This window comes from Diceros bicornis, chromosome 25 (genome assembly GCF_020826845.1).
Source record: "Diceros bicornis minor isolate mBicDic1 chromosome 25, mDicBic1.mat.cur, whole genome shotgun sequence".
Taxonomy (NCBI): domain Eukaryota; kingdom Metazoa; phylum Chordata; class Mammalia; order Perissodactyla; family Rhinocerotidae; genus Diceros; species Diceros bicornis.
The window spans coordinates 22,889,206-22,912,904 of record NC_080764.1 but is presented as its reverse complement, the minus strand read 5'-3'; the positions used below and the strand labels follow the sequence as shown (position 1 = coordinate 22,912,904).

Genomic DNA, 23,699 nt, shown 5'->3' with positions numbered 1-23,699 from the left:
GTGAATCAGCATACATGAACTTAACTTGTATTCCCTTTTAAAGTTAAAAAATCCCTTAACATTTTTTTAAGATCAACTCGCTAAGCAACTTTTAAATATACAATATAGTATTATTAACTATAGTCGCTATGCTGTACATTATATCCCCAGGACTTATTTATTTTATAACTGGAAGTTTGTACCTTTTGACCTCCTTCCTTAATATCTTTTTAAACATGATCACACTTAAAATGCTTGGAGGCTATCCTGTCTCTGAAGTGTAAGTAGCAGTTTGAGAAAATCACTAGAGAGTTGTTTATATTTACAGATTATAGTTTCTTGCCTCAGAAATGTTAATGCAAAGCTTCTGGATGGTGTTTTTGAAATTCTTTGATTAACTTCTTTTTTTGTTTCAAAGAGATGCTGGAGTTAGTATAAATCTCAAGAGCCAACTGGTGAAGATTTTGAATTGTCCTTTCCTTTCGTTTTTCAAACTCCTTGTATGTCAAGCGTTGGCAAAATATGAAGCCTTAAAAAAAAAAAGTACAATTGGAAAAGCAAATTAAAAAAAAAACTAGAATGTACTTATCTGAACTGGCCTTATGCTAGACTTATTTTTTTCCAAAATATGGTAGATAACATTACTTATGCTCACATTTTTTTGCTTCAGAGTAATAATACTGTTTTTTACAAGTGCTCTATGCTTTAGCAAAACATACACTATCTTATTTTACATACATTATTTTTATTTGATCTCCAAAATAATTCTATGAAGTAGGAGAAGGAAATACTATCCCAGTTTCAAGAGGAATACACAAGGAATTGAAGTGACATGGCTAATAAATTGGAGAGATAGAGGAGGAAAAAGTTTTTCTTGACCCTTTTAGGGTCCCTGGCTGTGTCTGAAAAATAAACTAAGACAGATTAAGACAGATTAATAGAAAAGCATACAAATTTATTTAATATAAGTTTTATGTGACATGGGAGCCTTCATAAGGAAATGAAGACTCAAAGAAACAGACCTATGTACTTTTATGCCAGGTTTGATAAAGAGTGAGTCATGGAATGAGGAATATGATAGGTTAAGGAGTATGAGATGATTGTAATAAACTGGGGAGACTTAGCAAGGCCTGTTTGTTTGGATTCTTCTTGGCATCCCTTTGTTTTCGGAGATAAAGATGTTCCTTTCCTCCAGGTACAGGGAGGGCACCTCTCACATGAGTGTTTTATAGCCTGTTTCAGGGGAGAAGGGTGAGGGGAGGGGGGAGGAGGTCAGAGTGACCTTCCTGCTTCTGTCATTTTCCCAAACTCCTTCAGCTTAAAATATTCAGTATGCTAAGTGCCATATTTTGGAGTGGTGTATCCTGAACCCCATCAGAGGCATGTTCAAAACATGAACAAAGAATGTCATGAACATGAGCAGAGTTTTTTCACTGCTTGTACAGTCATGCACAGTCAACCAAGCCTCTCCCTTTGCTGATCTACAGATGAAGACACCTTAGCCTCCACACACACCAAAGCAATTCTCAATCAGAGTAACCGTTGAAAGCCGAAATCCCATTAATAGCAGCATTTTTGCTTATGTTCACTATAATGGCCTTCACTTAAACACATCTATGGTGATACCCTGGAATTACACTGCCTCTGAAAACTTAAACTCCTGCACCCAACTCTCTTTAGGATCTACTATCCTTCAAATAATATAATAGTAGCTTACAATGAGTGCTTACCATGTGCCAAACTTTTTGTACTTTTTTTCATTAAATCTTCATTATCCTAAGGTATAGATGTATAGGCATTATTATCAGCCCTACCTTATTGATAAACAAAAGCTTGGACCACATGGCTAGCAAGTAGCTAGGCTAGGTTCTGAACCTAGGATTGTCCACTCTGGGGCTTGGGGTCTTGACCACCATGTATGATATACTGCCTTCAGCTCTGTCACAACTCTCATCAATCTCACAACATCAAACCCTGATGTGCCACTTTTCTTTGTTCACCATCTCTTCTTTCCCATCCTGAGTCAGACACATATCTGAACATTTGAACCACTTTCTCTCCAATATGTGTCCTCAATTCTCTTGCACTCCTGTTTTTCTGCAACACCTGACAAAGTAAAATCCCAGCTCTTAATCAATGCTTGAATCCACCTTTTTCACTCCAACATTTAAGTACATAAGTGCTGCTGGGAAAAATCATACTATCCAAAGTGGCACCACTAAAATTTATAATCGACTTCATATGGGTGCTCAGAATTACTCATCAATCCATTTACTTGTCTTTTCTCAACTGCTCTTCCCATTCTCCTAACCGTCTATTTCAAACTATTCCCCTGTCATGTCATCCATTCAATAGTCCTCCTCCAACTCCTCAGACAATATGGTCTCCTCCTCCTACTTTGTCAAGGAAAATGGATTCATCACTTAATGATCTCCCTCAGCTTTCTACCTTGGACCTAAACTTTTATTTACATCCACACACACTGTCACCTTTACTCCAGTATCCCTCCTCCTGTTCCAGGCAAACCCTTGGTCCTGTGCCCTAGAATGCATTTCCTCCTGCCTCCTCCAGGGCCTGGCTCCATCAGTCATCTCTTTTTTTCAATATCCCCTTTCTTCTGTTGCCTTTCTCTCAGCAGCTCTGTAGGCAAATCTCTGGCTTGACTTAGCACTGCCCCAGTTATTGCCCAGTTTCTCTCTTCCCCTGCTTATCATATATCCACTCTTAATTTCTTTACCTATTCACTCCGTTTCATGCCACTGCAACCTGGCTTTTGCCTCTCAAGCTACTAAGTCAGCTCTCACTAACTGGCTCCAGATAGTGGCAGTCCTCATGGGCCACATGGAATCTTCCTTCTTAAAATGTTACATTTCCTTGGCTTTATGATCATGATTTCATTTCATTCCCCTCCCAACATTTCTTTCTGTCTCATTTATAGGTTCCTCTTCTCACCCCTTGACTATTAGTGTCCCTATTAAGGGACACTATCCTTGGACCTCTTATTTTACTCAACAAATTCTAAATGACCTCAATTTCCAAATGCTCCCAGATATTTAGTTTTAGCTCAGATCTCTCCCCTGAGCTTCAAAATTGCACATCCAGCTGCCCTGCTGAAAACCTCGACCAGGATGTCTGACACGTATCTTAAATCAAAAGGCCAAAACAGATTCAGTCATCTCCCTAAACATGTTCCTCTTCCTCTGTTTTTCTATCTGAATTGAACATCAGGTTCCCCACCTGGAAACTTGCGAGTCATCTTTGAGTCTCCTTTCTCCCTGACTCCCAGATGCAATCAAGTGTTGCCAATTTTACCTCCTAAATATTTCTCAAACCTGTGCCCTCCTCTCCATCCTTCTTGCCTCTGCCATAGTACAGGCTTACATCAGTAGTCTCCTACTTAAGAATGCTGCCTCCAGTCCCCCTGGCCAACCCATTCTCCATACCACTGCTAAGCATGCTCTATTTAAAATATAAATCTAGCCATATCACTTTCTTTCTTTTTTTTTTTTTTTGTGAGGAAGATCAGCCCTGAGCTAACATCTGTGCTAATCCTCCTCTTTTCGCTGAGGAAGACCGGCTCTGAGCTAACATCTATTGCCAATCCTCCTCCTTTTTTCCCCCAAAGCCCCAGTAGATAGTTGTATGTCATAGTTCCACATCCTTCTAGTTGCTGTATGTGGGATGCCGCCTCAGCATGGCCGGAGAAGCAGTGCGTCTGTGTGCGCCCAGGATCCAAACCCGGGCCACCAGCAGCGGAGCGCGGGCACTTAACTGCTAAGCCACAGGGCTGGCCCTGCATATCACTTTCTTAAAAATAATTTTCAATGCCTCCCCAACTGCCTAGTGAATTCCTTGATTACTAAATGAGGCCCTTCATGCCCTAACATCTGTCTATTTCTCTAGTTTTAATTCCTGCCACCCCTTGACTGCAGTTTCTAGCACTTACCTATTTTCAATCACAATGTTTCTTCTGTCCAAAATATCCTTCCCTTCTCCACTCTTTTGGGTTAGCTAACATCTACTAATTCTTTAAGACTCCTACCAGGCATTATCTCCTCCGCAAGCCTAGCCTAATGACCCTTAGGGAAAATAGGTCAGGTAATCCTCCTCCTCCTCTTCTTCTCTGACCTCCTCTGGTTTGAACATATCCTTATTTTGTTTTATTTTTATTTATTTATTTACTAACTCATTCATTCATTTATTTATTTTTTGTGTGAGGAAGATTAGCTCTGAGGTAACGTCCATTGCCAATCCTCCTCTTTTTGCTGAGGAAGATCGGCCCTGAGCTAACACTTGTGCCCATCTTCCTCTACTTTATATGGGACGCCACCACAGCGTGGCTTGACAAGCAGTGTGTCAGTCCGTGGCCGGGATCTGAACCTGTGAACCCCGGGGTGCCGACGCAGAGTGCATGAACTTAACCACTATGCCACCAGGCTGGCCCCCCTATTATATTTTATAATGATTTATAATGGTTGTCTCTGTCATACATCAGTTCTTTCACTGAATTAATTTATTCAGCAAATATCTATTGAACATCTACTATGTGCCAGTCACTTTGAACACTGGAATATGAGCTTATTGTAAGCAGGGGCATTATCTTATACATCTTTATATTTTTTGGTGCTTCTACAAAGTCTGGCTCATAGGAGATAGTCAAAAATGTTTAGTGAATAATTGGATGGATGGATAAATATTTGATATGATGAGTATTTTAAATCAATACTCAAGAATTTCAACTAATCAGTTCAAGTATGGGGAAAAGACCATATAACACAAAACATAGAGATAACTTAAAAATTCCATTAAGTTGTGTACGGATAAAATCTGACAATTCTACTGAATAAGAGATAAACTTCAAAAAGAGACAAAATAGTTAAGCTATTTAGGGAAAAATATCAGATAACTTTTCACTTTCCAAGTCTTGTAGCACATGGCATAGTGCAAAGCACTTATAGTCATTATTTCCCTTTAAGGCATATTGTTGAATGAATGTTGAATGGAAATAAATATTAAAATGCCTCCAATCCCTCCATTTTCCTCAAAAGCCAAAAGTAATGAAAAATTGAATGTGAAAAGCTAACGTAGTTATGACAGCCAAATGAAGTTTGTTTGGAAATTAGTCAGATGATACCAAATTAATCCAAAAAGAATCCAGATGTTAGGTTCAGAATACTTCATTAGTATCACTGTTTAATTGCATCAAACAGACAGGATGCATGGGGCAACATACCTCTTGCCATATGCCACATGTTCAAAGAAGGGAGTGAGAGAAAATGGCGTCTATTAGCTGAGAAAGTCTAAGTAATTCAGGCAAATAAATTTATGCCCTACTCTAAGAATGTTTTTCTAAAAATTAGTAAAGCCTTAGAAACTTTTTTTTTAAGGAAAAAAATGTTACCTACTTTTCTAGTTGGCCAACTACTTAACCTTTCTAAGCTTCAGTTATCTTACCCATAAAATGGGATAATAATAATGCCTACATAGTATATTATTGTGTATAATAAATAATTTCATAAATCCGTGTAAGTACTCAGCACAGTGTCTGACACAGTAGGGGTCAATATTAGTAACAACTAATATTAAACATTAATAGTATTTAAAATTTAAATAATAATGCAGTTTAAATATTTATAATATTTAAAATTTATAGTAATATATTATTAATATAAATATTAAATATTTAACAACTATCCTGTGAGGTAGATGCTATTATTATTCCCATTTTGTAGATGAGGAAGCACAAAGAGGTTAAATGACTTGCCTGGGCAATCTGGCCCCAGCAACCACAGTTATATCTGTTATGATCTTTTGTCTCTCACATGACAATCTTAGGAAGTTTGTATTAGAGGGGCCAGCCCGGTGGCGCAAGCGGTTGGGTGCGTGCACTCTGCCGCAGCGGCCCAGGGTTCGCTGGTTTGGATCCCCGGTGTGCACCAACATACTGCTTGTCCAGCCATGCTGTGGCGGCCTCCCATATAAATTAGAGGAAGATGGGTACGTATGTTAGCTCAGGGCCAACCTTCCTCAGCAAAAAGAGGAGGACTGGCATCAGATGTTAGCTCAGGGCTGATCTTCCTCACAAAAAAAAAAAAAAAGGAAGTTTGTATTAGAAAATATTTTTTACTTTAAAGAAATTCTAAATTAAGAAATCAGATCACTTGCCACACGACACTGAGTGAAAGGAACCATGGAGTCTATTCAACTGAGAGGGTCATGCTCCTCCTCTATAAAACTTGGTCATTTCTTAGAAAAGAAGAGGGAAGGGGAGAGAAGGAAAAACAAGAGAATTTGTCCGAGTCAGAAAAAGAGACAACAGATTGCACAGGAGCAGGTGGGTAAAAAGCAGAAAGAGAGGTGAGACTTGTAAGCAGCAATGAGAGAGAAAGTTTTCACTATTTTAGAAGAAAGGTAATCAAAGGGCTTCCAAAAAGAATGAGAAGAACTTGCTCTGGAGATGTTAAAAAATAACCTTAATGTCACCACCTTTTATAACATATTTATTACATACCCACCCTTGGCTCCTTTCCAACTTACTTGGCTATAACAGTCACTTGATAAAGAAAGAACAAGTCTGAATCAATACCTGATATGGCATCTGGATCTTCTCCATGTAGAAGCTTCTTAAGTTTCTTATTAACCAGATCCAATAAAGTAACTGGTGTCTACATAAAAACAGGTATTTTCAAATATTTAATATGAATTTCTTCTAGCCAGGAATACAACATAGAAAAAAAAAATCTCAATCTTTTTGACCAATGAGTAGCGGAAGAGGATTGCAGATGGGGAGAGAGGGTGGGTAGCAGAAGGCCTCTGAATTAGAAAGGATATGAATACTTGAAATTTTTTAAGAATTCTTAAAATTTTATTTTCTACTTACATGTATGTACTATATCTGAAACTAGGTTAATGAATCATTAGTATAATATTCTCGTATAATAATAAAAATTATTTGTACTTCCGTAATAGCACTGGTCTAAATAATTGTAGATTGTAATTACATGGTCCATATGTAAATAGTAGCTATAAAATACATTAAAACATTATTCTCTTTTTTTTTGAGGAAGATTGGCCCTGCGCTACCATCTGTTGCCTATCTTCCTCTTTTTCTTTTTTTTTCTCCCCAAAGCCCCAGTTCATAGTTGTGTATCATAGTTGTAGAGTTGTAGCTCTTCTATGTGGGACGCCACCTCAGCATGGCTTGATAAGCAGTGAGTAGGTCCACGCCCAGGATCCGAACTGGCGAACCCCGGACCGCTGAAGCAGAACGCATGAACTTAACCACTATGCCACCGGGCCGGCCCCAAAACATTATTCTCTTAAAATAGATACATACTCCTTTTCCAGTTTTGGTTACACAAAGGTAATCCCAGATTACAATATGTATCTGGGGGAAATAATCCCTCAGCTAATATTGTTACAGAGGGCACTCCCTAGACCTACCAATGCTGTACCTCATGTCCACACAGCTCCTTCATCCTGGACCCCAGGCTACCTTTCTATTAGCATCGATTGTCCTGCCAATTTCTAGCCATGAAGCTGTTCCCATTAATTCATTCTGTCATTCAGTAAAAATTTGGTGAGTGATTGCTATGTTTCAGGTACTGTTCTAGGTGATGAATAAACAGATCAAGTTTCTGAACTCACAGAACTTACATTCTCATAGGAGAGAGACAATTTTAAAAAATCAGCAAATATAAAATATAATTTCGGTAGTGATAAGTGCCATTAAGAAAGCATAATGCAGGGTAAGAGGCTACAGTGAAGAAGATAGGTAGCTATCTTAGTTAGGGAAGACTTCTGACTTTCTGAGAGGGTAACATTTTGAGCAGAGGCCTGAACAGATGTGAAGGAGTGAGCTATAAAATTTGGGAGAAAAATGTTCTAGACAGACAATAGACAGCATTAGGTAAAGCCCAGTAAAGGAAAAAGCTTGGCATGTTTGAGACCCGCCTATCATAAATACCCCTATCTCAGCCTCCCTGAAATACCTCATGCCCTAATCTCCACATACTGGTCAGCAGAGTCCGTTCCCCCTGCTTCCTGAATCCCACGCCCCTACTTCCTCCAGTCTTTGTCAAGTTCCCTTCCTCCCTCTGTGGCCTGCTACAAAATTTGAACCAGTACGTTTCCTTATGACACTGCTACTTCTGACATGAGGGGGAGGTACAATATGAAAAAGTCCTTTCTAACCTCTCAGCCATATGTAGAAAAGAAGAGAATTCATTTACCCAGAGGAGGAGGCAGGGTGAGAAAGAAGAAAGTGGAGAAGCTTTGTGGTAAGGAAGAAGCAGGGAGAGGAAATGTTCTTTCTAAATTCCTAGTTGTAATATGGAACCTATTTTGCAAGTAAACTATACCCATGAATTTTGGTTTAGTGATTATAGAATTAAACATTTATGTAACCTGGGCCCCAAACTCCATTTTTTATATTTTTTGATGAAAACTAGGTGCAGAATACCTAACAACTGACTTATGAATGAGCTTTTAGAATATATTTCATTCAAAATTCATAAATAGGGGACTGCCTCTATTGTATAGACTTAGTACCACCTTTTTTCCTGAAATAATTGAAAAGAAATATCAGTTAAGGTTGACAAAACTGCTATAAAATTTGAACCAATGTTTCTTATGAGAAAAATTTTTAAGCAAAAAAATTGAAGGGAACAATTCTTTATAGAGGTTTTGGAGAGAGAACATCACCAAAAGTACCAATGACTGGTGCTAAAATATAGTAGTTAAGGCTAAAAAACAATCTTTTTCTAAGATGTTTCAAACTATATCAAGAATCTGACCACGTCTTACTAACCGTATTGCTATCCCTCTGCTTCAAGTCACCATATCTCTTGTCCAGATTATTACAAGAGCCTCCTAAAAGGTGTTCCTGCTACTACCTTTGCCTCTCTACCATCTATTCTCCACACAACAGCCAGAGTTATCTTTATAAATGTCAGTCACATCAGGCCACTGTTCTGCTCAAACTCTCCAGTGAGTCCCCATTTCATTCCAAGAAGCAGAGTCTCTCCAGTGGCTTATAAGGGCCACCACCTGTCTGACCCCACCTCATGCTACTCCTCCGCCCACCACTTCCTTGCTATTCCTCAGCACCCAGGCATGCATCATCCCTAAGACATCTGCTCTAGAAACCATTCTCTCTTCCCAAAACGACTACCTTCACCCTCACAGCCATTTTGTTGACTCTCTCCCCTTTCCAGTCTTTGCTCAAATCTCATTTTCTCAGTGAACCCAACTTTGGCTACCCTGCTTAATACTATAAGCTTCTGCTCACCTCTACCCTAGCACCCACGAATCCCATTAACCTACTTTCTTCTTTTATTGCATTTATTACCTTATATCAAACTATATGTCTTGATGATTTATTGTGTGAATTTTTTGTTTTGAGGAGGATTGTCCCTGTGCTAACATCTGTTGCCAGTCTTCCTCTTTTTCTTTTTTCTCCTCAAAGCCCCAGTACATAGTTGTGTATCATAGTTGTAGAGTTGTACCTCTTCAATGTGGGATGCTGCCGCATCATGGCTTGATGAGTGGTGAGTAGGTCTGCGTCCAGGAACTGAACCAGCAAACCCTGGACCACCAAAGCGGAATGTGCAAACTTAACCACTACACTGCCGGGCCAGACCAATGTGAATTTTGTTTTTGTCTGTCATCCCTCACTTGGATGTAAGCTCCTTAAGGGCCTGAATCTTCGTGGGGTTTTTTGTAGTTTTGTTTGCTGATGTATTCCAGGCACCTAGAACAGTGACTGGCACATAGTAATGCATCAGAAATGGGTTGAAGAAATTAATCAATATACTTGAAAATATTGACATTATTTTAAGTCTGCTTCCTTCTCTTTAGTGGGTAACGGGAGACAGCATTCCTTCAAACTTTGCACATTATAGGTACTCAGGAAATTAATTATGAAGTAAATGATTTACCTTTTTGCTTGACACAAATAGCTTAGTAATAATGTGCCCAGGCAAAATGACAGAGGTACCTTGAAGAGCTCAGAGTGATTCTCCAGTAGAAACCAGACTAGTTGTTCTGCCCGTACTTTTAAAAATGATTTGGTTTGCAAAACTGCTTTGGCAAGAGTTTTCAGGACTACCGTTTTGTTATCATACTGTAAACAGAAAGATTAACATTAGCTTGAATGGTTTTTAAAAGAAAAAAACAGCAGAAAATTGTGAAACTGTTATTGCAATTTTTTTCACCTGTTTTTGTAACTTGTAGGCATTAGGTTCCGATGCAATAGCCATAAAAGTAAGAAGCCGTCGTAATTCTTCTCTAATGTTGGGCAACAGCAATCTTAGATATAGTTGTGTTGCTTCAAGTGCCTCTGTTCTTTTCTCATTTTCTGTTACACGAGTTACAAAGAAGACAAAGCATGGGACAAAAAATGGAGATTGTAGTACTTAGTAGTCAATTAAAATACTGTGATGCTGTATTTGGTTTGCAGATTCTTTTTTACACTTAAAAGTTTTCATTATGAAATATTTCAAACACACAGGACATTATCTATATAATTCTATATAATATGCCAAAACCCTGCATAATTACATCCAGCATTATCAAACAGTATTTTGTTTTTAACATTAAATTATATGGCCACCTACATAGCTAAAAAAGTGACATATTATGTCACTCAATTTTTATTTTGCTTTGGCAAATAAAATGATCTTTTAAGATCACCAAATTAATACATCAGAAATTAATATTTCCAGGTAACTCAGTTCTCTACTCCTGTACTATATCAAAATATGTTTCTTAGAATGTCCCTGTCATATAATTACCTTAGATCTAATGTCCTATACTACATTAGTTACACTTGATAGTACAATGTACATGGCAGGCAACATTAGTGAAGTGAAAAAAGACTCCTTGAAGTACTTTGACACTATAGAAGAAAAATATTAAAATTTAATACTCATATAATACATAAGATTTTCTACAACTTGTATCTTTCAAAGTGTTTTATTATACAGAAGACTAAAGTTTAAGCATCTTTTCTTACCTAAAAGTTCAATAATTCCTGAATGAATATCAAAATACTCATCAGTTAATAGACAATCTCTCTCTTGATTATAATATTTTACTATGACATCAAAGAGTATCTTCTTCTTTATATTCAATCTTGTCTCTTCATTTCTGTTTTGCACTAACTGCTGACTAACTGTAACTATTAACTGGTCAGGGAAATATTCCAAGCATTCAATTGCTGCATTAAGCCAGTTATCAATCCTGGAGGTAAAAAACAAAACAAAATAAATCAATAGTTAACATTTCCAGTTGACTACCTAAAGCACTGTTTGACAAAACGTAATAAAAATCTAGGTTTTATTTAATCAAATCTAAAGAAGAAACTATTTTTGAGAGAATCATTTCAATAATTTTTGGTGGATGACTGAGGGAGTAAATGAGAGGGAATAGCCTTTTTCCTTACCAAATACCACAACACCTTTCTGTATTTTTATTTTCAAGAAATGAAAATATTTTTGGTCCACCTTTTCATTATTTATTTCTAATTTTGTTAGATTTTGTTCAGAGCAGTTCATCTGTACTATTCCCTTCCATTAGTGGTTCCCCTTCCTTTTCCCACTCCAATAATTAGGTACCTATGGTTCTATTATTATTTGAAAATAAGATACCAAATATTTCCCCAATCAACATGCACTGTTTATCCCACCACACACTGTTTTCCCTTTCTTATCTCTCCAACCCAGTAAGAAAAGAAATTTAGGACCCTTTCACTCCTCCCTCCCTTCAGTGATGCCTTTGGAAGGCCTTTAATTCCTTCCTCCTCATCTGCTACCTTCCCAATCCCCAGGTTTTGCAGATATAGGTTAGTATTTATTATAATTTCCCTTAATACTATGTCTCTTCTGTTTTGACTTCTTATTTGGCACTTATACATTCCCGCACAGTCTTACCATATCAACTTGGAATTAATGTGTGTGTCTGTAAGCACATACGTGCGCATGTGGGTACAAAATCAGAGGGAAGAGAAAATAGTAAGAGAGCACACTGCCTACCAATATTTCCTTTCCTCTTTATCTGTCTCCATCTTGGAGTTCTGGTTATTTCTTTGTAGTGTGATTAAAATCTTTCCTCAAATATTGTCATAGGATGGGGTTCCTGAGTGATATACTCTATGAATTCTTGATAATCCTCAAAAATCCTTCCTTCTTCCCTGTTCCCTTCTCTCTTTCCTTCCTTCTTTCTCCCCTGACATGTGAATGGGTGTATCTTGCCTAACATCTGTGACTCATTATCTTCTAGATCCTAGTGTTGCAGATGAAAAGATTAATGACAGTTGGATTGCTTTTCTCTTGCACATAACCTACGCTTTCTGCCTGGAAGCTTATAAAGGCCAACTGGCTACTGTCTGTTTCCTGCAGAGGCATCTAAAGAAATTCTGTTTCCTTGCTGGTGTCTCTATATTCTTCCTGACTGAGGGGCTGGGGAAGACTCAGCTATTTGTTTGGCTCTTTCTTGGCCTATTGTGAATTAGGGAAACCTGCTGTGTACAAACAAGACCACAGCTGACTATTGAAGCCGGTCCACAGGTTTCTGATGGCCAAGCTCTTCCCAGGATCTGAAGCTTTCTGGTCCTCAGCCTTGGAGTCTGATGTTCTTTTGTTGTTTGGCCCATGTGGGAGAAAGCATTATATCATTCTTGCTGCTGGAATCCCAACAGTACCCATGGTCTTATACCTACAGTTCCTAGCAGCTGGTTTATTCAGGAGTGACAAATATCTTGGAATTGGAAGTGAAAGAGAAGGGAGCCTCATCCTGGCTATTGGGTTCCCCAAACATCTCCACAAATATTTTATGATAGGCCTTATCTCACTGGACTATAATGTTTTGTTTCATGAATGTCTCCCCTACTAGACTGTGGATTCTTTTAGGGCAGGAATAAATAAATTGGTAGAAACTGTGATGGTTATGATATTTTAGGGTTATAAAAGAGAAATAAGAAAACTTTGGAAAACACTCAGGGCTGGTGCAGGGAAAGGATGACTGACAAATCATAACTGAATTCATATGAATGAAACCATTCTGATTTCCAGTGATCTTCTCCTGGTCATAACCAGTGACTTTCTATGTTAGATCAAACAAGAATTCACAGTGATTAATTTATAAAACAGAGATGGTGTCAGTTTATACCTATGGATATGTTCTCACATCCTAAAATACCAAGGACAAAATATTGGAAAGAATTTTTTAGTTATAAATTATTTGATAATAAAATTAGTCACTTACTTAGGTAGACATAAGCTTGGAATAATCTCTCTGTCTAGACAAGTGTTTGAGATAATGAGATCTTCCTCTTTACTTAATTGACGATTTTGTGTTTTTACTGGAGGCTCCAAAATATTTTCCAAGAACGGAAGGTGAATTAATTGAAGAATATGTAACAACGTTTGTTGTTTCCAAACATCTTCCACAGCTTAGAAAGAAAAATAATGTAACTATCAGATTGATAAATAACATACACACATTGAACCAATATTATAACATTTTTCCATGGGTAAATAATATAAAAGAAAAGCTACCTTAATATAATATAATGGATTAATTTAATGCTGGGATAATTTAAATTTGCTAAATTAGGATTTTTCTTTTCAAGATTGACCTTTAAATAGACATCAGGGTTATGAGCCATATTGATTTTATTTTCTGTTGATTATAAAATGATATTATCTAGCTTTCAAGGCCAACAATAAGTTAATTCCAAATATAAAAAGCTACTGGTCATGCTTATAAATTATTTTGTACAACTGAGAGAATATGAGATTACTAATTATTTATAATTTTATTGAAAGAAGCACAGATAATTGTAGTTTATTGTTTTTAGATTAAAATACAGTATTAGGGTAATCTTTTTTTTTTTTAATTTTATTTATTTATTTTTTCCCCCCAAAGCCCCAGTAGATAGTTGTATGTCATAGTTCCACATCCTTCTAGTTGCTGTGTGTGGGACGCCGCCTCAGCATGGCAGGAGAAGCGGTGTAGCAGTGCAAGCCCGGGATCCGAACCCAGGCCGCCAGCAGCAGAACGCAAGCACCTAACTGCTAAGCCACGGGGCCGGCCCAGGTAATCTTTTTTTGTGTGTGTGAGGAAGATCAGCCCTGAGCTAACATCCATGCTAATCCTCCTCTTTCTGCTGAGGAAGACCAGTCTGAGCTAACATCCATTGCCAATCCTCCTCCTTTTTTTTTTTTTTCCCCCAAAGCCCCAGTAGATAGTTGTACGTTATAGTTGCACATCCTTCTAGTTGCTGTATGTGGGACGCGGCCTCAGCATGGCTGGAGAAGCGGTGCGTCGGTGCGCGCCCAGGATCCGGACCCAGGCCGCCAGTAGTGGAGCGCGCGCACTTAACCGCTAAGCCACGGGGCCGGCCCTAGGGTAATCTTAACTTGGGTTTCTGGTCATTCTTGTTAAGAGTTAATTAAGTTTTTCATTATCCTAATCATCAGATTACAATTAATGTTTTGTTTTTCCTTTAAATGAAACAAGATTATCTCTTGTAAATCTCTTGCAGAGCTCCCAAGCTGGTAGCCTATGTATTAAATTTAGACCATAGCCATGATTTGTTTGGTTATAAAGTATTTTGAATAAAACTAACATATAAAAATGAGAGATTCGTGTAAAATTCTGGGTTTCAAGCTCCTCTTTAAAAAAATCATAAGATGTCATAACACTGGGCTTGAATTAATGCCTGACCAAAGTCAGCTGATATGAATTAGTGGCCACCCATTTGTATTGGCATATCATTTCCAGTTCACCACAAACCCCACCACTCCCCACAGTATCCCAAACAGTGAAGCTGAGTGTCAGTTACCATTTTCATGGTATTGTCCTGTTGGTTTTGCTACAGTAAAAATCAATTTCCCTGTACTTATATCTCTCTGTTAAGTGTGAAAAACAAAAATAGTCTGAGAGGGTCATATATTTCAAGCAAAACAACGGTATATATTTTTCCTACCTGTTTGATAATTAAGTACTCACTGGCTCTCTGATCTTCCTGGCTCTGAAAGGCATCTGAATTTGCTACTTCTGAGTTATTGGTCAAAAAGAAATTGAATTAACAGTCTTTTAGTAAAGACTTGAGATCATAAATAGCCTCTAATCAATCAGTCCACATCTGTCAATACAAACCTTTGGGCAGGGCACTGAAGCACGTGCTAGAAAAAGATATATAAAAAATAGAGGGCCTTCAGCAGCCACACCCTAAGTCAGGAGTCACATATGAAATATGGTGAAGCCAAATTTTATCAAGTCACCAAGAAGTATAAATAGATACATTATGAATGAGTCCAAAAGTGGAAAAAAGATTATTTTGCAAGAGCATCAAGACAGAACATTCATTTATTCAGCAAATATTTATTGAGACCTATTTTGTGCTAGGCACTGTTCTAGATTCCAGGGATATAGTGGTAACCAAAACAGGCAAAAATCCTTGCCTTATGGAGCTTATATTCTAGTTGGGGGAGGGAGGCAGACAATAAATAAACAAAAAGTGAAATATGTAGTGTTTCAGTTAGTGGTAAGTTCTACGGAAAGAAATTAAGCAGAAAAGGAGAGAAGTAGTGCTGGGGGGATAGTGTTGCATTTTTAATCAAGACGTATGGGAACTATTTTGGGAAGATGATATTTGAGCAAAGACCTGAAGGAGAGGGAGCAGAGAAATGTGCATGTCTAGAACATACTAGCCAAATGCAGAGACGATGAACAGAATACCTACCTCTGTGCAGGGAAATTAAACTCAAGAAGGACATTGTGGCAACACATACCATCGCCATAGTCACCTTTATGGAGCACTTCATACTCAATAATCATTGCGCTGAGTGAAGGGGATACAAGGGGAATAGACCCTGCATTTGAAGAGCGTTCAGTTCATCCAGTGTTTAGAATAGTCTATACACACACACACATATATACACATATATGTGCATCTATGTATATACGTATATGTATAGGATGTATATATAAAATATTTATAAAATGAGGATGCTGCACTTGAGCCATTCAGCCACTAAATGTTTACATGCCTACCAACAGCTAGGTGCTGTGCCATTCAATAGGGATACAATGGTGAACAAGATAAGGACTGTCCCTGTCTAAGTACTTCAAATTCTAGTGGGAAATAATTTCATTAAGTAAACAGGCAATTTCATTAAGTGTGTAAATGTTTTGATAGAAGATGTAAAGTGTGTTCAGTAGAATTCAAATTTTCTTTTAGCTGAGGAAACCTTTGTACAAACACATTCTGAAAGTCAAGTAAAACAGTGGAGTTGTTCTAGCTGATATTGGTATTCCCCTGAGACCTACCCCACAAAGGTGAGGGACAGGTTATATTTTGCAACTTTAGAACTCCTAACATTTCCAAAACAACACATATATATTTTTGAAATATTAGTCATGATATTATCAGTAAGAAACAAACAACCATAAAAAATAAACAAATCTCAGCAACAGTGGTTCACCTTAACTCTTCTTGTCACACAAATGCAAATTTACAATGAAGCCTGTAGTCCTGCGATTGCACTGCTTTCCCACTGCTAGCAAAGTTTTCAACTCAAGTCAAGAGAAGTAAGTTTCTCAGTTATTTGGGAATTAACAAATGGCCTTTTTCAAAAATAGAGGAACTCCATACTGTCATTTCTTGGCTGAAATTTATATAGGTGTGTTATAAATGGCATACCTTTAACCAACCATATTTTTCCAAATAGAAAGTGCTTAAATTTTCTTGTTGGCCAGCTAGTTATTTAATTTTATAAAACCAGATAGTGTCTATAGTGTTTTATTCCTAATTTTATACCTCTTAATATATCTGATGGGGTTGTTTTTGTGCTTGAGGATCACAGAGAATCAGATTTCAGTGGATAACAACAGCAAAAACTCCATTCATGCTTAATAAGTTCCAGTTCAGAGAAACTTCCAAATGTACTTTTCCCAAAAAGTTTTGGTATGAAAATGTAAATTTCAAAAAAGTGAACTTTTTTTAATGCATTAAACACAAGAGCAATCAGTCAATTTTAAAGTTAGTCCTCTTTTGCAAACTTTTTTACAAAACAAAAAACAAAGAACAAAAAAACCCACTCTACTAGATTTAAAAAAGACTTTTGAACATAAAGAGATTTCTTTTCAGTAACGTGTTAAAGACTACTTCTCTGAAAACTATGCTTTTATTAGAAAGAATTAAAATAGTTTTTGTGTTTGTTTATTCTGAAGGCTGACACATTGATTTGTGACAAAGAGCAAACATACCAAATACACTTCACTTGCACTTGTTTTATAATTTACAACACTTTGTTGCAACAATAATGATAAAACACTGGATGAGAGTATGGAAATCTAGGTCTGAATCTTGATGCTATTAGTTAACTGTGGAAACTTGGCAACTTCTCTGACTCTGTTTCCTCATCTATAAAATAAGCAGTCTAAACTAAAGCAGTGGTTCCCAGACTTGGCTGATTTTTGTTTTAACATAAAAAAAGAGAGAGAGAGATTTTAACAAAACTTAATAGTTTGTTTTGTGACTTAACGTTTAAAATCTCTAGCTAACCACAATAGTCTTAAATCTACATACTATATTCCTCCTATTCTCACCTAACTTTTTTGGTTAAATATGTCACACATAAAACAGTATATAAAAGCATATGTACCATTTAAAATGTTTGGGAGATAGGTGTAAGCAAGAGAAAAGGCCTAAAACCCTGTTTTCCTTTGTAGAAAATTAACATGTGTACCTAAAACTGAAAAATCCTGAAATAGCAATATAAGCATGCTGCTTAGAGATATGAAATATGAGTTGTAAACGGTTGTCTCTGGGGAGGGGGAAATGGGTGAGAGAAGAAGGGTAGGGTATTGCACTTTTTTGGTAACAAAACCTATAGGACTATTTGAATGTTTTATATTATGTACATGTTTGTTTCAAAAAAAGTTTTAAATATTAAAATTACATAGATCAAAACATACTGCCATAAAACATTGGGAGATTTTAGTTCTGAAAATTGCTTTCCTACAGAAAACCTTCCCTGACTGCCCCCTCCCTATTCCAAATTAGGTGACCTGTCTTTTCTGAATCCTATGTGATCTTACTGGATTGCACTTGGTGGTATATTTGTTTCTCTCATTAAAATGTAAACTTTCCTAAAGACACGGAAATTGTCTTTTTCACTTGAATCCCCAGCATACTGCTTGATACACAATTTGTTGTTAGTGCCGTCAAGTCATTTCTGACTCCTAGTGACCCTGTGTACAGCAGTGTGGAACCCTGCCTGGTCTTTTGGCACTATCCTCTCTCCTTCCAGCACTACATCAGACATGCTCCACTGCTATTCATAGGGTTTTCATGGCCACTTTGTTCACAAGTGGGTGGCCAGGTCCTTCTTCCTAGTCTGTCTTAGTCTGGAAGCTCTGCTGAAACCTGTTCACCATGGATGACCTATCTCAGTGGCATAGCTTTCAGCATCACAGCAACATGCAGCTGCCACAGTATGACAACCGACAGACAGGTGGTGTGGTTCCCTGACCAGGAAACGAACCCAGGCGGCAGTGGAGGGTGCCAAATCTTTTTTTTTTTTTTTAATAATTTTATTTATTTATTTTTCCCCCCAAAGCCCCAGTAGATAGTTGTACGTCATAGCTGCACATCCTTCTAGTTGCTGTATGTGGGACGCACCCTCAGCATGGCCGGAGAAGTGGTGCGTCAGTGCGTGCCCGGGATCCGAACCTGGGCTGCCAACAGCGGAGCGCGTGCACTTAACCGCTAAGCCATGGTGCCGGCCCATAGGGTGCCAAATCTTAACCACTAGACCACGAGGGCTGGCTTATGTACATGTATAACAAAGATAAAAATAAGAAAATTTAAAAAAATACATGAGTGCCAACTTTCCTTCCCTGTGACATATTTATTTATTTATTTATCCTTCTCAGTTTCCCCAACTATAAAATGGGAGTTTTACCCATCACTTTACAGGCTTTTTGTTATAGACAATATAAAATGCACAACAAATTGCTTAGCACAGAGAAAGACCCAATGAGTGGAAATTATTTTTATTAGCATCATTACTGATAAATTACATCCATCTTTATTTAGGAATTTCTGGAGGTACCCCATATCCTAAAGGGAAAATGATGGGACAAGTTATTTTTTCATTTGTAATAGATAAAAACTGTACTTTTGTTGGCTCCCCTTCTTCTGCCTGTCCTCCAAATATTAGTCTTCCTCAGAGTTCTCTTCTAGTCCCTCTTCTCTTCTCACTCTACACCCTTTCTTTGGGCATCCTGTATTTCCCTTATCACACTTATCCTAATTACTGGTGATAACCTTTGCTCCTCCAGTGTGCAAATCATGCTTGTCTTACTCTTGTCATGGTTTGACCAAATGCAGTAGAGTGTAACCATTAATGAATTGTGTATGCATCCCTCCTAATTGCCCTGGGTATGGGGCTCTTCTTTCCACCATAAGTGGCATTATAAGGAGAAAACCCTAAGTAGATGAAGTAAATAGTAAAAAGGAGTAGAACCACAGGCAGCCTAGCTAGTTTGTTTTGAAAGGCAAAGGGCAGGGAGATGTTTGGGAGGGGTTTATACAATGGACCAAGGATATGCTCATGAGAAGATGGTCTTGGATTATAAATAATAAGCACTGGTAATGAGTCTGCATGTTTTTTTCTGGTAGTACGGACTACAGCACCTCCAGTTAATCTGATCATGTTCACTGTAAAAAATAAACTAAATGTTATTGGGTTTACGCTGCCTCACCTGTCTTGTCTGATGTGATCACTACGTAGAAGGAAACTCTTACAGGGAAGAGAAGTAGAGAGTCAACACACCAAATACACTATTTTTATCATATCTGAAAAGTCAGTTCTTATTCTTGGAGATAGTAAAAAGATCAGTGGTTGCCAGGGGTTAGGGGGAAGGGAAGGATGAAACATCAAAGCATAGAGAATTTTTAGGGCAGTGAAGCTATTCTGTATGAAACTATAATGGTGGTTACATGTGTCAAATGGTGGATACATTTGTCAAAACCCATATAATAAATACCACCGAGTGAACACTAACTAAACTATGAGCTTTGGGTAATAACGATGTATCAAAATAGGTTCAGGGATTGTTAACAAATGTATCGCCCTGACACAGGACCTTGACAGTGGGGGAGGCAGTTTAAGTGTTGGGCCAGGGGGTATATGGGAACTCTCTGTACTTTCTGCTTTTCTGTGAACCTAAAACTGTTCTAAGAAATAAAGTCTATTAAAAAAAAGTTAGTTCTTCCTTACAAAGTTCTAAAAAAAATAATGAAAACTGAAATTACCTTCTTTAGAGAGCAGAACAGGTTTGTCAACTGTGGTATTTGGAGGTAAAGCCAGATTCCCAGTCATTGTATGAACACGTTCCTCAAGTCTTTCTTCACCAATCTCTTGTGCTAGAGGATTTGAAATCATTTCATCTTCTTGTCTGTTAAGAAATAATATGTGAATTTTTCCATTATATACAAGACAAAAATTTCAAATACACATTTTAATTTATTTATTAAAACTTCTTTATACATTCCCTATGTCCAAAAGGATTTCAGGCAGCTTACAATAAAAGACAAAGTAATAAGAGGCAGCTTACAATAAAAGACAAGTAATAAATTTATTAAATAATAGAATATCACCAAGAAGACAAATTAGGATTGTAAATAAAGAGAAAAAATATTAATTCTCAGGTTAACCTGGTTACTATGATGGAGTAGAAAATTCTTGCTCTGACTTTCCAGATAATCTTGGTTTTTGTTTTTTTTTTACTTTGGGTAAGTCATTTTTCAAAATTAGGAAGCATAAAATTCATCAAAGGAGACAAAGTTTTTCCTGGTATAAATTCTGAAAAATTTATGTGATAATGTCCTCCATAACAGTTTTAGAGCAAATGCAGAAATAAATTAATTTTTATTTAGCTATTTCTTTTATTAACTTCTGAAAAAAACTGAAAGCATAACATTCAAGTTTAGCTGAATGAAGACTGTAATGCCAGAGTCTAAACATAATATATTACAGTATTTTGGTTAACACTAACCTTGAAAATTCCTTTGCTTTTATTTCATCAGTAAACCCATTCTCAGAATCCTTTTTTCTTTTGCGAGAAACATAAGATGATTTATTGCCTAGAAACCTGTAGAGACTATTGTTTGAATCTTCAAATTCCAATTCCTTTTCACTTTTGAATAGCTTCATTCCTACTGGTTCAAATACTTTATGGTTCATTAGAACTTGGCAAAGACGAACTCCTTTAAGACGAGAGATGTCATTACTACTTAGGCGCATATTTTGCATAAGATGACTTAATACTACATCAACAGCATCAGAACCAGTAAAACAGTCTTTGTAGGTTCGTAAATGATGCCTCCTTCTTTTTATTTCCACTTGAGTCTGAAGGGAGTGAATAATACCATCCCATAGTTGAGTAGCTTGAAAAGGACCAGAGCATCCTGGAAAAAGAAAAAAAATTAAAGGTATGTTCCTAACAAATGTAGATTACACAAAAATATGTAAGTTTTTCAGTTTTGACAACCTTATGCTTTTTTATGACATACCTGCTGCCAATATCTTTCTTAAGTTTCTTCTTCTCCCATCTTATATAAACCATAATATATTTACTAAGATTGCACCATGTTTGCCAACAAAAACAGAGTAAATCTAGGAACTTGCGTTACTGATATGAAATATAGTATTATTTGAATTCATATACCCTTAACATTACATGATTAACTTCTAGCTATACTTAATCTTGAAGAATATTATTTCAGGACACATTTAAAAGGAATGCACACACACATTGGAATCTTGATTACTACAGAGCTGTGGCTTCACCAGGATCTTTGCTTTTTCCTTCTTCTTTTTACCTTTTTTGACCAACGGCAAGCTCTTCACGAAAGAGATCCAGGGCAAGGAGATGAATAAAACTAATCAATTTATCTGCCAGCTGTTCTTGTTGACAAAAAAAGTTTGTGAGGAATAATGAAAACCAGAAAACAATAAAAATGTCCATCACCTGGGGAATAGTTAAATTATGGCATAGCCTTACTATGGAATATTAAGCAGCCATTTTGGAAGAATGAGGTTTACAGCATGGAAGGATTTCATTAAGTAGGAGAAACAAAACAAAACAAAAACAAAAACCCAACGAGTTGAGCAGAACAATTTGTATACTATCATCCTGGTTATGTAAAAATGAATTCCCAACCTACGCACAAATATATGTAAATAAATGGAAAGAAAGGTCTGGAAGGATAAACTTCAAACTATTAACCTCTGGGAAATAGGATTGTAATGAAAGGATGTTCGCTTTTTATTCTATATATTTCTGAATTTTTATAATGTACATATATATTTAATTAATTAGAGACATTTTTATTGAGATATAATTCACTTAGCACCAAATTCACCCTTTTAAAGTGTACAATTCAATGGTTTTTTTAGTACATTCACAAAGTTGTGCAACCATCACTTATCTAATTCCAGACCATTTCATCACTTCAAAAAGAAACCCATCCAGCTAGCAGTCACTCCTCATTCCCCTCTACCCCAGTAAATTTTTAATTAAAAATTTTTAAGAATGATAAGGGAACAAGTTGAAACATCTAGAATATTGTTTCTAGATTTTTTTCGTTAGAAGCCAAGAATTTTAGCTCCTCTTTTGACTACGAATAAGTGGAAACAGGATGCCCAATTATACATAATAGTTTGATGTTTATGACAAAATGACAGAAATAAAAGCCGATGACTTTCAAATGCCTTTTGTAAGTGAAGCTGTCCACCTGTCTATCCTTGAAATGTTAGCCCGAGACACTGTGGACAGCGCGGAGACCGGAGTAGGGGGTGGAGGGTGAGAAGCGGAAAGCGGGGGTGGGAGGTTTGAGGACGTGTGGGGGGTGGGGAATGATGGGCAGGTAGGGACTGGGTACAGTGGGGCGGGGTGGAGAAGGCTAGGAGTCTGTGAGCGCTGGAGACAAAGGTATCCCGTGGACCATCTGCTTCTCCAACCACCACTAAACAGGTAGGCCAGTTTAAAGAAACCGTTCCCGTGGTCAAGGAACCAGCCATCTGGTACTTTAACCCCTTGTTGTTCGAAGTGTAGCCTGCTGACTAGCAGCACTGGCGTCATCTGGGAACTTATTAGAAACGCAGAATATCAGACCCTACTCCTGAATCCAAACTGCATTTTAGCAAAGTCCCCAAATGTTTCGTGTGCACATTAAAGTTTGAGAAGCACTGCTTTCCCGGACTCTCCAAGGACAGCAGCTTGCGAAAAGGCCGAGTTGCGGTTCTTAGTCAGCGACCAGAGAGGGCAGGTGCGCCGGGACAGGGGCGGGGCCCGCAAAGGGACAGGTCCCAGAAGCCTGAGAAGCAAAGTCCAAACCGCCCGCTCCCCTCAGCTGCCCTCGCCTTGCGTACACATTTGGTTAGAATCTATAGGGCTACCTGTTCTTCTTTTCCTGCAGAAGCCCCCTCTCGGGCTCACGAAACTCGGCCCGCTCCCCCCCGGGCCCGGAAGCTCGCTCTGGCTGCCAAGGCTACGGAATCGCGGAGTCAAAAGAACCGCCATGAGCTCGCGCGCCGACTCCTCCCCCGGCCCGTAACCCCGCCCCAACCTGACTCGGGGGGGCGGGGGAGGCCAACGGAGTCCCGGCCCCGCCCCTTCCGAACCAGCCGGAAGTGATGTCA

General features: G+C 37.8%; 1 protein-coding gene across 1 annotated transcript; it reads right to left on the bottom strand.

Moving 5' to 3' along the window:
• Positions 1-415: 415 nt before the first annotated feature.
• DEPDC4 (DEP domain containing 4) lies at positions 416-23,599 on the bottom strand. Its single transcript, XM_058568582.1, has 8 exons — positions 23,457-23,599; positions 21,052-21,463; positions 20,309-20,451; positions 13,243-13,429; positions 10,994-11,220; positions 10,194-10,336; positions 9,977-10,102; positions 416-508 (listed from the first exon to the last, which is right to left on the bottom strand). The coding sequence occupies exons 1-8, from the start codon at positions 23,578-23,580 to the stop codon at positions 485-487; spliced, it is 1,386 nt and encodes a 461-aa protein (XP_058424565.1). The 5' UTR covers positions 23,581-23,599; the 3' UTR covers positions 416-484.
• Positions 23,600-23,699: the final 100 nt, after the last annotated feature.

What these genes read in the sequence shown, in the direction of transcription:
- DEPDC4 (XM_058568582.1), bottom strand. Translation starts at nt 23,580, where the DNA reads ATGGCGGTTCTTTTGACTCCGCGATTCCGTAGCCTTGGCAGCCAGAGC. An exon ending in CTGCAGGAAAAGAAGAACAG is followed by an intron (nt 21,464 to 23,456) that starts GTAGCCCTATAG and finishes TTCTTTTTCCAG; the next exon opens with GATGCTCTGGTCCTTTTCAA. An exon ending in AGGAATTATTGAACTTTTAG is followed by an intron (nt 10,337 to 10,993) that starts GTAAGAAAAGAT and finishes CTCGTGTAACAG; the next exon opens with AAAATGAGAAAAGAACAGAG.